Here is a 15,185-nt window from a genome sequence, read left to right on the forward strand (position 1 = left end):
TCTTTAACTACTACGTTAGTTGGCAGAAAGCCCTTGGTTACCAACTACGGCAGAAGAAATGGATCAAAATAAGGAGTTTTCTTTTCTTTTTGCCAGTGGAAAACACTTGGGTTTTATTTGGCCTAAGAGAAGCACAGCACTTGTCTGGGTGGGATTGGAGAGAACAGCATCTGTAGGTTACTCTTCCTGGTGAATTCCATGAAAACAGAGTAGATACACTGTACTTAAAGTACCAGTCAAAAGTTTGGACACACCTACTCATTCAATGGTTTTTCTTTATTTTTCCTATTATTCTACATTGTAGAATAATAGTGAATTCATAAAAAACTATGAAATAGCACATGGAATCATGTAGTGAACAAAGAAGTGTTAAACAAATCAAAATAGATTTTAGATTTTAGATTCTTCAAAGTAGCCACACTTTGCCTTGAGGACAGCTTTGCACACTCTTGGCATTCTCTCAACCAGCTTCCCTGGAATGCCTTTCCAACAGTCTTGAAGGAGTTCCCACATATGCTGAGCACTTGTTGGCTGGTTTTCCTTCACTCTGCGGTCCAACTGCGGTCCAAATCCCAAACCATCTCAATTGGGTTGAGGTCGGGTGATTGTGGAGGCCAGGTCATCTAACACAGCCTGTGTTGGGTAATTTTCCTGCTGAAAAACAAATGATAGTTCCACTAAGCGCAAACCAGATGGGATGGCGTATCGCTGTATAATGCCGTTGGTAGCCATGCTGGTTAAGTGTTCCTTGAATTCGAAATAAATCACCAACAGTGTCACCAGCAAAGCATCCCCACACCATCACACCTCCTTCTCCATGATTCATGGTGGGAACCACACATGCAGAGATCGGCCGTTCACCTCCTCCTCCATGCTTCACGGTGGGAACCACACATGCAGAGATCGGCCGTTCACCTCCTCCTCCATGCTTCACGGTGGGAACCACACATGCAGAGATCGGCCGTTCACCTCCTCTGCATCTCACTAAGACACGGCGGTTGGAACCAAAAATCTCAAGTTTAAAATATATTTTGATTTGTTTAATTTAACACTTTTTTGATTACTACAGGATTCCATATGTGTTATTTCATAGTTGGGATGACTTCACTATTATTCTACAATGTAGAAAATAGTTTTAAAAATAAAGAAAAACCATTGAATGAGTAGGTGTGTTCACACTTTTGACTGGTACTCTATTTTAATCCATATAAATGTGGTGTAGGTTAGGATATCTAAACATTTAAATTTTATATAACTCAGAATACTTCAGGCAGCACAATAACTTGAAATAATAAGCAGAAAAAGAAAATATTTGTTTTCAGTGGATATACAGTGCCTTGCGAAAGTATTCGGCCCCCTTGAACTTTGCGACCTTTTGCCACATTTCAGGCTTCAAACATAAAGATACAAAACTGTATTTTTTTGTGAAGAATCAACAACAAGTGGGACACAATTATGAAGTGGAACGACATTTATTGGATATTTCAAACTTTTTTAACAAATTAAAAACTGAAAAATTGGGCGTGCAAAATTATTCAGCCCCCTTAAGTTAATACTTTGTAGCGCCACCTTTACAGCTTAAGTCGCTTGGGGTATGTCTCTATCAGTTTTGCACATCGAGAGACTGAAATGTTTTCCATTCCTCCTTGCAAAACAGCTCGAGCTCAGTGAGGTTGGATGGAGAGCATTTGTGAACAGCAGTTTTCAGTTCTTTCCACAGATTCTCGATTGGATTCAGGCCTGGACTTTGACTTGGCCATTCTACCACCTGGATATGTTTATTTTTGAACCATTCCATTGTAGATTTTGCTTTATGTTTTGGATCATTGTCTTGTTGGAAGACAAATCTCCGTCCCAGTCTCAGGTCTTTTGCAGACTCCATCAGGTTTTCTTCCAGAATGGTCCTGTATTTGGCTCCATCCATCTTCCCATCAATTTTAACCATCTTCCCTGCCCCTGCTGAAGAAAAGCAGGCCCAAACCATGATGCTGCCACCACCATGTTTGACAGTGGGGATGGTGTGTTCAGGGTGATGAGCTGTGTTGCTTTTACGCCAAACATAACGTTTTGCATTGTTGCCAAAAAGTTCAATTTTGGTTTCATCTGACCAGAGCACCTTCTTCCACATGTTTGGTGTTTCTCCCAGGTGGCTTGTGGCAAACTTTAAACAACACTTTTTATGGATATCTTTAAGAAATGGCTTTCTTCTTGCCACTCTTCCATAAAGGCCAGATTTGTGCAATATACGACTGATTGTTGTCCTATGGACAGAGTCTCCCACCTCAGCTGTAGATCTCTGCAGTTCATCCAGAGTGATCATGGGCCTCTTGGCTGCATCTCTGATCAGTCTTCTCCTTGTATGAGCTGAAAGTTTAGAGGGACGGCCAGGTCTTGGTAGATTTGCAGTGGTCTGATACTCCTTCCATTTCAATATTATCACTTGCACAGTGCTCCTTGGGTTGTTTAAAGCTTGGGAAATCTTTTTGTATCCAAATCCGGCTTTAAACTTCTTCACAACAGTATCTCGGACCTGCCTGGTGTGTTCCTTGTTCTTCATGATGCTCTCTGCGCTTTTAACGGACCTCTGAGACTATCACAGTGCAGGTGCATTTATACGGAGACTTGATTACACACAGGTGGATTGTATTTATCATCATTAGTCATTTAGGTCAACATTGGATCATTCAGAGATCCTCACTGAACTTCTGGAGAGAGTTTGCTGCACTGAAAGTAAAGGGGCTGAATAATTTTGCACGCCCAATTTTTCAGTTTTTGATTTGTTAAAAAAGTTTGAAATATCCAAAAAATGTCGTTCCAATTCATGATTGTGTCCCACTTGTTGTTGATTCTTCACAAAAAAATACAGTTTTATATCTTTATGTTTGAAGCCTGAAATGTGGCAAATGGTCGCAAAGTTCAAGGGGGCCGAATACTTTCGCAAGGCACTGTACAAGTCCAGTACCTCACTCTGTAAAGAATCTGGATCCTTCACTCTGCTCTGCACAGAATAACAATGAGCTGACGAGTTCAGATAGGAATGCCATTTGTAATCAGAAGTCCAAGTCAAGGCACTGCCATTAAACAGAAAAACAGAAATACCTTTCAATTTAATTATTTTCTGAAAGATTAATATTTCAGTCGTAGTAGCCAAATTAAGTAGCATTAAAGTGAAGTTTTAGATGTTTCCGGATCAACGCCACAAGTGCAGACAGACACCTCTTAGAGAGTATGTGAAAGGGTGGGATAAGATTACTCAAGGCCACTGCAGCACTTTGGGGGCGTTTACACAGGCAGCCCAATTCTTTTGACCAATCAGATCAGATCTGCAAAAGATCTAACCGTGTTGTGTAATGGTGACAGGTTAGCATGTCTTGGGGCTATGGTATTTGTGCGCCTGTAACTTTCTGACTCATAGCCAAGAAATCTGTAATGCATTTTGACATTTTTGCAGAGGTCTTAGTCACACAATTAATTATAAATCTATATAAGATGTTTGTTGCAGTATTTCTCAATGAAAAAATGTGCATGAAAACTATCCATCACTCTGTAAATGACAACAAACAGTTAATTGAGGAAACCCATCCACTCCTACTAGGAGCACTACTGTTGACAAATCACCGATGAAGGGGCGTAGACTCCGGCTACCGAACTTCGACTTGCCTCAAGAAAACATTTTGTGTGCTTGTACAGCCGGGAAAAAACCTGCCGAAACACCAAAAAGAAGAAAAATGTCACAAAATGTTGTCATTATATATGCGCAAACTGTTTCCACTTTGTTTCCACTGGGAAGCATGTAACACTCCCTAACCCCAAACCCTACCTTCATTTTAAACCAATGAGGAAATTCAAGTTAGTTTTTCCCAACCTCTTGGTACGGAGTAGGTGGCGGGTCATACACATTGGCGTAGGGAGGAGCTTGTGTTGAAGGCAGCATGGGAGGAGCTTGTGTTGAAGGCAGCATGGGAGGAGCTTGTGTTGAAGGCAGCATGGGAGGAGCTTGTGTTGAAGGCAGCACAGGAGGAGCATATGTTGAAGGCAGCATGGGAGGAGCTTGTGTTGAAGACAGCATGGGAGGAGCTTGTGTTGAAGACAGCATGGGAGGAGCTTGTGTTGAAGGCAGCACGGGAGGAGCTTGTGTTGAAGGCAGCATGGGAGGAGCTTGTGTTGAAGGCAGCATGGGAGGAGCTTGTGTTGAAGGCAGCATGGGAGGAGCTTGTGTTGAAGGCAGCATGGGAGGAGCTTGTGTTGAAGGTAGCATGGGAGGAGCTTGTGTTGAAGACAGCATGGGAGGAGCTTGTGTTGAAGAAAGCATGCAAGGAGCTTGTGTTTAAGGCAGCATGGGAGGAGCTTGTGTTGAAGGCAGCATGGGAGGAGCTTGTGTTGAAGGCAGCATGGGAGGATAATATGTTGAATGCAGCATGGGAGGAGCTTGTGTTGAAGGCAGCATGGGAGGAGCTTGTGTTGAAAGCCGCATGGGAGGAGCTTGTGTTGAAGGCAGCATGGGAGGAGCTTGTGTTGAAGGCAGCATGGGAGGAGCTTGTGTTGAAGACAGCATGGGAGGAGCTTGTGTTGAAGGCAGCATGGGAGGAGCTTGTGTTGAAGGCAGCATGGGAGGAGCTTGTGTTGAAGGCAGCATGGGAGGATAATATGTTGAAGGCAGCATGGGAGGAGATTGTGTTGAAGGCAGCATGGGAGGAGCTTGTGTTGAAGGCAGCATGGGAGGAGCTTGTGTTGAAGGCAGCATGGGAGGATAATATGTTGAAGGCAGCATGGGAGGAGCTTGTGTTGAAGGCAGCATGGGAGGAGCTTGTGTTGAAGGCAGCATGGGAGGAGCTTGTGTTGAAGGCAGCATGGGAGCAGCTTGTGTTGAAGGCAGCATGGGAGGAGCATATGTTGAAGGCAGCGTGGGAGGAGCTTGTGTTGAAGGCAGCATGGGAGCAACTTTTGTTGAAGGCAGCATGGGAGGAGCTTGTGTTGAAGGCAGCATGGGAGGAGATTGTGTTGAAAGTAGCATGAGAGGAGCTTGTGTTGAAGGCAGCACGGGAGGAGCTTGTGTTGAAGGCACCACGGGAGGAGAATGTGTTGAAGGCAGCATGGGAGGTTGTTGTGTGGAAGGCAGCATGGATGCATGGGAGGAGCTTGAGTGAAAGGAAGCTTGTGTGAAGCTTGTGTGGAAGAAAGCATGGGAGCAACTTCCTTGGAAGACAGCATGGGAGGAGTTCGAAGAATAGTTCCCATTTCCATGTTGGTTGTAGAGCTAAGTTAATAAACAGATCACTGGCCATTTTGAATCCCACCGTACCTTCTCCGCTGTGCAATCCGGTTTCCGAGCCGGTCACGGGTGCACCTCCGCCACGCTCAAGGTACTAACCGATATCCTAACCGTCATTGATAAAAGATTGTACTGTGCAGCCGTCTTCATCGACCTGGCCAAGGCTTTCGACTCTGTCAATCATCGTATTCTTATCGGCAGACTCAACAGCCTTGGTGTCTCAAATGACTGCATTGCCTGGTTCACCAACTACTCCTCAGATAGAGTTCAGTGTGTCAAATCGGAGGGCCTGTTGTCCGGTCCTCTGGCAGTCTCTATGGGGGTACCACAGGGTTCAATTCTCGGGCCTACTCTCTTCTCTGTATATATCAACGATGTCGCTCTTGCTGCGGGTGATTCCCTGATACACCTCCACGCAGACGACACCATTCTGTATTCATCTGGCCCTTCTTTGAACACTGTGTTAACAAACCTTCAAACAAGCTTCAATTCCATAAAGCACTCCTTCCGTGGCCTCCAACTGCTCTTAAATGCTAGTAAAACTAAATGAATGCTTTTCAATCGTTCACTGCCCTCACCCGCCCGCCTGACTAGCATTACTACTCTGGACGGTTCTGACTTAGAATATGTGGACAACTACAAATACCTAGGTGTCTGGCTAGACTGAAAACGTTCCTTCCAGACTCATATTAAACGTCCCCAGTCAAAAATTAAATCTTGAATCAGCTTTCTAATCCGCAACAAAGCCTCCTTCGCTCACGCCGCCAAACATACCATAGTAAAACTGACTATCCTACCGATCCTCGACTTCAGCGATGTCATTTACAAAATAGCCTCCAACACTCTACTCAGCAAACTGGATGCAGTCTATCACAGTGCCATCCGTTTTGCTACCAAAGCCCCATATACCACCTACCACTGCGACCTGTATGCTCTAATCGGCTGGCCCTCGCTACATATTTGTCGCCAGACCCACTGGCTCCAGGTCATCTATAAGTCTATACTAGGTAAAGCTCCGCCTTATCTCAGCTCACTGGTCACAATAACAACACCCACCCGCAGCATGTGCTCCAGCAGGTATATCTCACTGGTCATCCCCAAAGTCAACACCTCCTTTGGCCGCCTTTCCTACCAGTTCTCTGCTGCCAATGACTGGAACGAATTGCAAAAATCACTGAAGCTGGAGACTTATATTTCCCTCACTAACTTTAAACATCAGCTATCTGAGCAGCTAACTGACCACTGCAGCTTACATAGCACATCTGTATATAGCCCACCCAGTCTACCTACCTCATTCCCATATTTGTTTTTATTTACTTTTCTGCTCTTTTGCACACCAGTATTTCTACTTACACATCATCATCTGCACATCTATCACTCCAGTGTTCATTTGCTAAATTATAATTACTTGCTACTATGGCCTATGTATTGCCTTACCTCCTCAAGCCATTTGCACACACTGTATATAGACTTTATTTTTTTTTTTGTATTGTGTTATTGACTGTACGCTTGTTAAAATTCCATGTGTAACTCTATGTTGTTGTTTGTGTCGCACTGCTTTGCTTTATCTTGGCCAGGTTGCAGTTATAAATGAGAACTTGTTCTCAACTGGCCTACCTGGTTAAATAAAGGCAAAAATATATATATATTTTTTAAAGTAAAAACCTTTAAAGTACTACTTAAGTTGTTTTTTGTACTTCACATTTACTATTTATATTTTGGACAACTTTTACTTCATTACATTCCTAAAGAAAATGCTGTACTTTTTACTCCAAACATTTTCCCTGACACCCAAAAGTACTCATTACATTTTGAATGCTTAGAGGGACAGGAAATGGTCCAATTCAAGAGAACATCCCTGGTTATCTCTACTGCCTCTGATCTGGTGGACTCACTAAACAGAGAACGTCCCTGGTTATCTCTACTGCCTCTGATCTGGTGGAATCACTAAACAGAGAACGTCCCTGGTTATCTCTAATGCCTCTGATCTGGTGGACTCACTAAACAGAGAACGTCCCTGGTTATCTCTAATGCCTCTGATCTGGTGGACTCACTAAACAGAGAACGTCCCTGGTTATCTCTACTGCCTCTGATCTGGTGGACTCACTAAACAGAGAACGTCCCTGGTTATCTCTAATGCCTCTGATCTGGTGGACTCACTAAACACAAATGCTTTGTTTGTAAATGATGTCGGAGTGTTGGAGTGTGTCCCTTATAGAGATTGCAGGCTGTAGTTACCCCGAGACTCCGATCCTGGGTCTGTTTAGCATTGTCCTCACCAATGGTTAAGGTTAGGATTGGGGGAGGGGGACCTGATCCTAGATCACCTAGGGGAAACTTCACCCTGAGCGAGATGTCAGTCAACATTCCAACCACTTCCTTCTTCATTGGAAAACATGCAAATGCTAAGTCACACGAAGAGTACACCTGCATCCCAAATGACACCCTATTCCCTATATAGTACACTACTTTTGACCAGGGCCCATTGGGCACTATGTAGGGTATAGGGTACAATTTAGGATGAAGTTCTGCATTTTATTATGACCATAGTAGTAACTTCCGCCAGGTTGCAGTTCGGTTATAAAGTCATACATTTAAACAGAGTAAAAACAAAGGGGCTTTTTCAATAGGTGGAAGTGTGTCCCACCTGCACTCTTGTGGTTACAATTCTGACGACACAAGCATTACAATTCTGTGAGGGTGCAGTTTGGTTGTATTGTCCTACATTTAAACAGAGTAAACCAAAGGGACCTTTTCAATAGTTGGAAGACCCTTGTCTACACTCTTGTGGTTTAATTTCTCACGACAAGCATTGCTTTCCATTCCTCTGAAACAAAGTACTGTGAGTTTTGTCTTTTTTCCAGCACTGATCTGCACGTACTGCGTATACCTGCATGTGAGGCACAACACTGTTGAACAGGATGCTGGGATATAACAAAGCAGCCTTGACAACCTCCACAAGAAACATGAACACATGAACCCTTTATACACATCACTGAAAGCCAACAAATGATTCACTGAGTTAAACAGTAGAGTCTAGAACTTTAGAAAATGAGACAAAGTATTTAGAAAATAAGTTTATTTGATGTTAGAGGAGTTACCAGACAGGAAAACTGGTGATTCACGTGGGTGATTGTTTGACAATGAAATGGGCCCCTTCCCTCGGGCACGTTACTTCCAGAACCCACAAACAAATTGGTACCGAGGAAGACCTGTGTGCTCAGCCGTTACTAAGGCATATTGGGGTGCAACACATTGGCAGTCCAATGAAGGAAAACACTCAAACTGACCCCAACCTCAACCCTAACCTTAACCCTAGTCTTAACCCCAACCCTAACCTTAACCCTAGTCTTAACCCCAACCCTAACCTTAACCCTAGTCTTAACCCCAACCCTAACCTTAACCCTAGTCTTAACCCCAACCCTAACTTTAACCCTAGTCTTAACCCCAACCCTAACTTTAACCCTAGTCTTAACCCCAACCCTAACTTTAACCCTAGTCTTAACCCCAACCCTAACCTTAACCCTAGTCTTAACCCCAACCCTAACTTTAACCCTAGTCTTAACCCCAACCCTAACTTTAACCCTAGTCTTAACCCCAACCCTAACTTTAACCCTAGTCTTAACCCCAACCCTAACCTTACCTTTAACCCTAGTCTTAACCCCAACCCTAACCTTAACCCTAGGGTCCCAACCCTAACTTTAACCCTAGTCTTAACCCCAACCCTAACCTTAACCCTAGTCTTAACCCCAACCCTAACCTTAACCCTAGTCTTAACCCCAACCCTTCCTTTAACCCTAGTCTTAACCCCAACCCTAACTTTAACCCTAGTCTTAACCCCAACCCTAACTTTAACCCTAGTCTTAACCCCAACCCTAACCTTAACCCTAGTCTTAACCCCAACCCTAACCTTAACCCCAACCCTAACCTTAACCCTAGCCTTAAACCTAACCCTGGTCCAGTTGTAACCAATGAGGAAATTCAACATGGGTTCGCAGGTCAGTCACGTCCCTCTAGTGTTTCCCATCGTACTGGTACGGAGGAGGTGGCTGGTAATAAGAGCTGGCATGAAGAGGAGCTTGTGTTGAAGACAGCATGGGAGGAGCTTGTGTGGCAGGCAGCATGGGAGGAGCTTGTGTGGCAGGCAGCATGGGAGGAGCTTGAGGAGTAGTTGCCATTTCCATGTTGGTTGCGTTTCTATAGCTAAGATCCATGGTCACCTCAGCCGAGGAGGCTTTTTGGAGTCTACGGGTCATTACCAACGCCAGAAGCATTACAATGGCCTGCAAGTAAGAGACAATGAAATGGGTTTTATTTTCAACCTATAAGATATGGCTTGTATATTGTAAACAGATGTGTTGTTTTAATACTTATGTTATTAAAAATCAAGCATATCTTCCTTTCCTCTCAATGAAGGCTGTTCTCTTTTTTTTCCCTGCCCAATGTAATTAAGAAAGCTAGTCATGGCCGTCAATAAAGTGTTTGGCTTGTGAGACCGCTTGGAAAGTCATCTTAATCAGCGAAGCTTCATTAAAATATCAAGGTTGATAGGAGCAGAACAGTGACATTCCCTTTGTATCTATGTGTTGTAGGCAGACCTACATTATATTACCTTTGTATCTATGTGTTGTAGGCAGACCTACATTATATTACCTTTGTATCTATGTGTTGTAGGCAGACCTACATTATTTTACCTTTGTATCTATGTGTTGTAGGCAGACCTACATTATATTACCTTTGTATCTATGTGTTGTAGGCAGACCTACATTATATTACCTTTGTATCTATGTGTTGTAGGCAGACCTACATTATATTACCTTTGTATCTATGTGTTGTAGGCAGACCTACATTATTTTACCTTTGTATCTATGTGTTGTAGGCAGGCCTACATTATTTTACCTTTGTATCTATGTGTTGTAGGCAGACCTACATTATTTTACCTTTGTATCTATGTGTTGTAGGCAGGCCTACATTATTTTACCTTTGTATCTATGTGTTGTAGGCAGACCTACATTATATTACCTTTGTATCTATGTGTTGTAGGCAGACCTACATTATTTTACCTTTGTATCTATGTGTTGTAGGCAGGCCTACATTATTTTACCTTTGTATCTATGTGTTGTAGGCAGACCTACATTATTTTACCTTTGTATCTATGTGTTGTAGGCAGGACCTACATTAGACCTTTGTATCATGTGTTGTAGGCAGACCTACATTTTACCTTTGTATCTATGTGTTGTAACCCCCTACATTATGTTTACCATTATATTTGTATCTATGTGTTGTAGGCAGGCCTACATTATATTACCTTTGTATCTATGTGTTGTAGGCAGGCCTACATTATATTACCTTTGTATCTATGTGTTGTAGGCAGACCTACATTATATTACCTTTGTATCTATGTGTTGTAGGCAGGCCTACATTATATTACCTTTGTATCTATGTGTTGTAGGCAGGCCTACATTATATTACCTTTGTATCTATGTGTTGTAGGCAGGCCTACATTATATTACCTTTGTATCTATGTGTTGTAGGCAGGCCTACATTATATTACCTTTGTATCTATGTGTTGTAGGCAGGCCTACATTATATTACCTTTGTATATATGTGTTGTAGGCAGGCCTACATTATATTACCTTTGTATCTATGTGTTGTAGGCAGGCCTACATTATATTACCTTTGTATCTATGTGTTGTAGGCAGACCTACATTATATTACCTTTGTATCTATGTGTTGTAGGCAGGCCTACATTATTTTACCTTTGTATCTATGTGTTGTAGGCAGACCTACATTATATTACCTTTGTATCTATGTGTTGTAGGCAGGCCTACATTATATTACCTTTGTATCTATGTGTTGTAGGCAGGCCTACATTATATTACCTTTGTATCTATGTGTTGTAGGCAGGCCTACATTATTTTAGCACTGCAGCTCCTGTTTTGGATGTGTGTAAAACCCCCTCCAGGATGTAGGCGACGTGTGTAAAACCCCCTCCAGGATGTAGGCGACGTGTGTAAAACCCCCTCCATGATGTAGGCGACGTGTGTAAAACCCCCTCCAGGATGTGTCAATGCCCATCATGAAACGACAGTTGAACATCTAGGTGAATACCCGTGAACCTCGTATTTAGAAGTAATTTTTCTTGTAACAATTGTTTATTTACATATTTATTTGTAATGTATTTTTATCCAAAAGCCCTTACCCTAGGCCTAGGTAACAGAGGTTCAACAGCATTACGTCATGTCTTATTTTATGACATCATTAGGCTACATTTCACATCCATTTATTGTTGTTGAAAGAACAAAGCTTGTTTCTTGTAGAATTTGATTTAAACCTAACTTATTAGAATTATTCGACATCCTGGTTTTAGGGTGAGAAAGTACGTGGCGTGCATACAATGCAACTGCTGGAGAAGTGTGAATGCGATCTGTAACGTGGTGGCAGGGACTGGGAGACTAGTCAGGATTGAGGGAAAGATGAACGGAGCAAAGTTTTGTATTTTTTTTTAAGTAGACAAGTCAGTTAAGAACAAATTCTTATTTTCAACGACGGCCTACCCCAGCCAAACCCTAACCCGGACGATGCTGGGTCAAATGTGCGCCGCCATATGGGGAAACCAATCACGTCTGGTTGTGATACAGCCTGGAATCGAACCAGGGTCTCTAGTGACACCTCTAGCACTCATGCAGTGCATAGGACTGCTGTGCCACTCGGGAGCAACCCCCCCCACACACAAAAAAAATAAGTACAGAGAGATCCTTGATAAAAACCTTGTCCAGAGCTCTCAGGACCTCAGACTGGCTCTTCTACGATACAAATGCAGCACTCACCGTAATGACCACGTAGAAAATACAGGTGTTCCTCACAATATTCATGTCCATGGAAATCTTCACAATTAGATCCAGACAAGGCTGAAATAATACCGACAAAGGAATTACACAATGAATAATAACACCAACAGCTCTATGTTATGTTTAGCTATTAAATTAGAATAACTAGACTACTGTACGTACAGGAAAACCAAGACTCACTTCTTTGTAAACAAAGCCATGCTGTATGCAGGGAGAAAATACACACATTTCAGTGTTCAGTCCATACAAGTATACAGTGAATGTACAGACAGTCCCAGTGTAATTTCTGTACAAGTAAGACCCCGTCTGACCTCAGTAAAAACACAGGACTCTAGTCGGAGTGGATTGCATGTACACGAGGAGGGGACATGAGAACCCCAATCTTTATACCCATTGACCAATCCACAGCATTCACCCTGTTCAGAGTTTTAAGAAGAGTGAAACAAGAAACAAGACAAACAAGGCAATTCACATTTAATTAAATATTTAACAGAATTATTTGAAAAGTACTTCCGGGACAACCTATCAGCTTTTCTGACTGTTTGTTGTTGATTAAAGTGAAACATTTAATGACATGGGTGTTAATGTCTTAAAATCTAGTTTAGACCAGTTTAACTGATTATAAAAAAACACATCCTGTTAGATAACTGCTCCAGTTTCAACTGTTCTGCCTTATTATTATTCGACCATGCTGGTCATTTATGAACATTTGAACATCTTGGCCATGTTCTGTTATAATCTCCACCCGGCACAGCCAGAAGAGGACTGGCCACCCCACATAGCCTGGTTCCTCTCTAGGTTTCTTCCTAGGTTTTGGCCTTTATAGGGAGTTTTTCCTAGCCACCGTGCTTCTACACCTGCATTGCTTGCTGTTTGGGGTTTTAGGCTGGGTTTCTGTACAGCACTTTGAGATATCAGCTGATGTACGAAGGGCTTTATAAATACATTTGATTTGATTTGAGATAATAACTTACAGTGGTTTGCAGTTCCGTCAGTCCTGGTACCACATCTCTTCCATTTGTGTGCAACGGGATGTACCCTTCATACCAGGCTTTCATCATATTTGGAAGCTGGAGATTATGTTTTTTTTGGGGGGGGGGGGATTGGATACAGAATTCAATAAATACCAATGTTGTTTTTAAATATTTGTTTAATTACATTTTTATGGACTTGAACCTGTAATTCTGTCCTACCTGTGGTGGAAGGTAGTAGGTCAGAAACCCCAGTCCAAAGCATCGCAGACAAGATCCAACTGAATACTGCCCCATGGGTAAAGAAAAGAATAAACAGGATATATTTTGGGCAGTACACTGTACCCCATGATGTACTTGGCTTGGTCTTAGTGTAACGGGTCAAATAATAAGTATTTCATTTGTTGATTATACCAATTAGATTTTGGCTTTAATACAGGGGATATCTGGGATTGAGCCATCGGTTTTTGGACTTTTATATTAACAATATATAGCTATTTATTATTGAAGAATATAACTTATAAAGCCTCAGGAGCTCAGTTCAACCATCTTCCAGGTTTGAGAGTGGTTACATTTTTCAAGCCCCATCCCTCAGCGGTTTACAAAATAGCATCAAGATGATGGCAATGTTTGAATCCCAGATTGCCCCTTTAAGAACTGAACGTACCGTGATCAGGAAGTTCTTGTTCTTCTTACGAGCTCCATGCAGACCCGTGATGCCAAGGAGAAAGGAGACCACACCTGCTGTGAAGATAGTCCATCTGACAGGAGACAGACGTTCATCTAGGTCCTTCAACATTAACACACACCCATCAGACAGGAGACAGACGTTCATCTAGGTCCTTCAACATTAACACACACCCATCAGACTGGAGACAGACGTTCATCTAGGTCCTTCAACATTAACACACACCCATCAGACAGGAGACAGACGTTCATCTAGGTCCTTCAACATTAACACACACCCATCAGACAGGAGACAGACGTTCATCTAGGTCCTTCAACATTAACACACACCCATCAGACAGGAGACAGACGTTCATCTAGGTCCTTCAACATTAACACACACCCATCAGACAGGAGACACACATTCATCCAGGTCCTTCAACATTAACACACACCCATCAGACAGGAGACACACATTCATCCAGGTCCTTCAACATTAACACACACCCATCAGACTGGAGGAGACAACATTCATCAGGAGACAGGTCCTTCAACATTAACACACACCCATCAGACAGGAGACAGACGTTCATCTAGGTCCTTCAACATTAACACACACCCATCAGACAGGAGACACACATTCATCCAGGTCCTTCAACATTAACACACACCCATCAGACAGGAGACACACATTCATCCAGGTCCTTCAACATTAACACACACCCATCAGACTGGAGACACACATTCATCCAGGTCCTTCAACATTAACACACACCCATCAGACTGGAGACAGACGTTCATCTAGGTCCTTCAACATTAACACACACCCATCAGACAGGAGACAGACGTTCATCTAGGTCCTTCAACATTAACACACACCCATCAGACAGGAGACAGACGTTCATCTAGGTCCTTCAACATTAACACACACCCATCAGACAGACGTTCATCTTGTAGTTAACACTAGTTTGTTCCAATGCAGTTACTACAAGAGGAAAATAACAGGTTAGAAAATGTTACTTACATTTTCTCTGCTCCTGTAATACTTCCAAGGGGTGACAATGAAACTCATGCCACCAATCTGAAAAAAAATACATTTAGGGAGAAAAACGATAATAAAATTAATATATTCATAATATTGGACACCATTTTTAGATTTATTAAAAATAGTTTCCGTTATTGATTGATAAAAAATAAATCCAACACAATAACATGATATTTAAGTGTTGCGTTACCACTTGTAGGATTGTGAAGAAAAGCAGCCAGCCTCTAATAGAGCAGGAACACATGTTGCAGCTCTGGTCTCACCTCTGACTCGTTCTCTGAGAGAATGTGCATTGAAAGAAGAACTCTGGGTTTTATGTAATTTCATGTAACCGACAAGTGTCTTGACAGTGATTTTACAGAGTTCCTCTTAGACATCAG

General features: G+C 42.4%; 1 protein-coding gene across 2 annotated transcripts; it reads right to left on the bottom strand.

Moving 5' to 3' along the window:
- Window positions 1-9,106: 9,106 nt before the first annotated feature.
- LOC112251682 (tetraspanin-8-like) lies at window positions 9,107-15,135 on the bottom strand. Of its 2 annotated transcripts, none has more exons than XM_042316686.1 (9): window positions 14,996-15,135; window positions 14,785-14,841; window positions 13,762-13,884; window positions 13,317-13,382; window positions 13,098-13,193; window positions 12,435-12,539; window positions 12,286-12,324; window positions 12,103-12,183; window positions 9,107-9,555 (listed from the first exon to the last, which is right to left on the bottom strand). In XM_042316686.1, the coding sequence occupies exons 1-9, from the start codon at window positions 15,047-15,049 to the stop codon at window positions 9,286-9,288; spliced, it is 891 nt and encodes a 296-aa protein (XP_042172620.1). In that variant the 5' UTR covers window positions 15,050-15,135; the 3' UTR covers window positions 9,107-9,285. The 2 variants fall into 2 exon arrangements, with proteins under 2 accessions (XP_042172620.1, XP_042172621.1); XM_042316687.1 differs by having other exon boundaries at window positions 9,108-9,555; window positions 12,304-12,324.
- Between the last annotated feature and the right edge of the window lie 50 nt (window positions 15,136-15,185).

This window comes from Oncorhynchus tshawytscha, unplaced genomic scaffold (assembly GCF_018296145.1).
Source record: "Oncorhynchus tshawytscha isolate Ot180627B unplaced genomic scaffold, Otsh_v2.0 Un_scaffold_4092_pilon_pilon, whole genome shotgun sequence".
Taxonomy (NCBI): domain Eukaryota; kingdom Metazoa; phylum Chordata; class Actinopteri; order Salmoniformes; family Salmonidae; genus Oncorhynchus; species Oncorhynchus tshawytscha.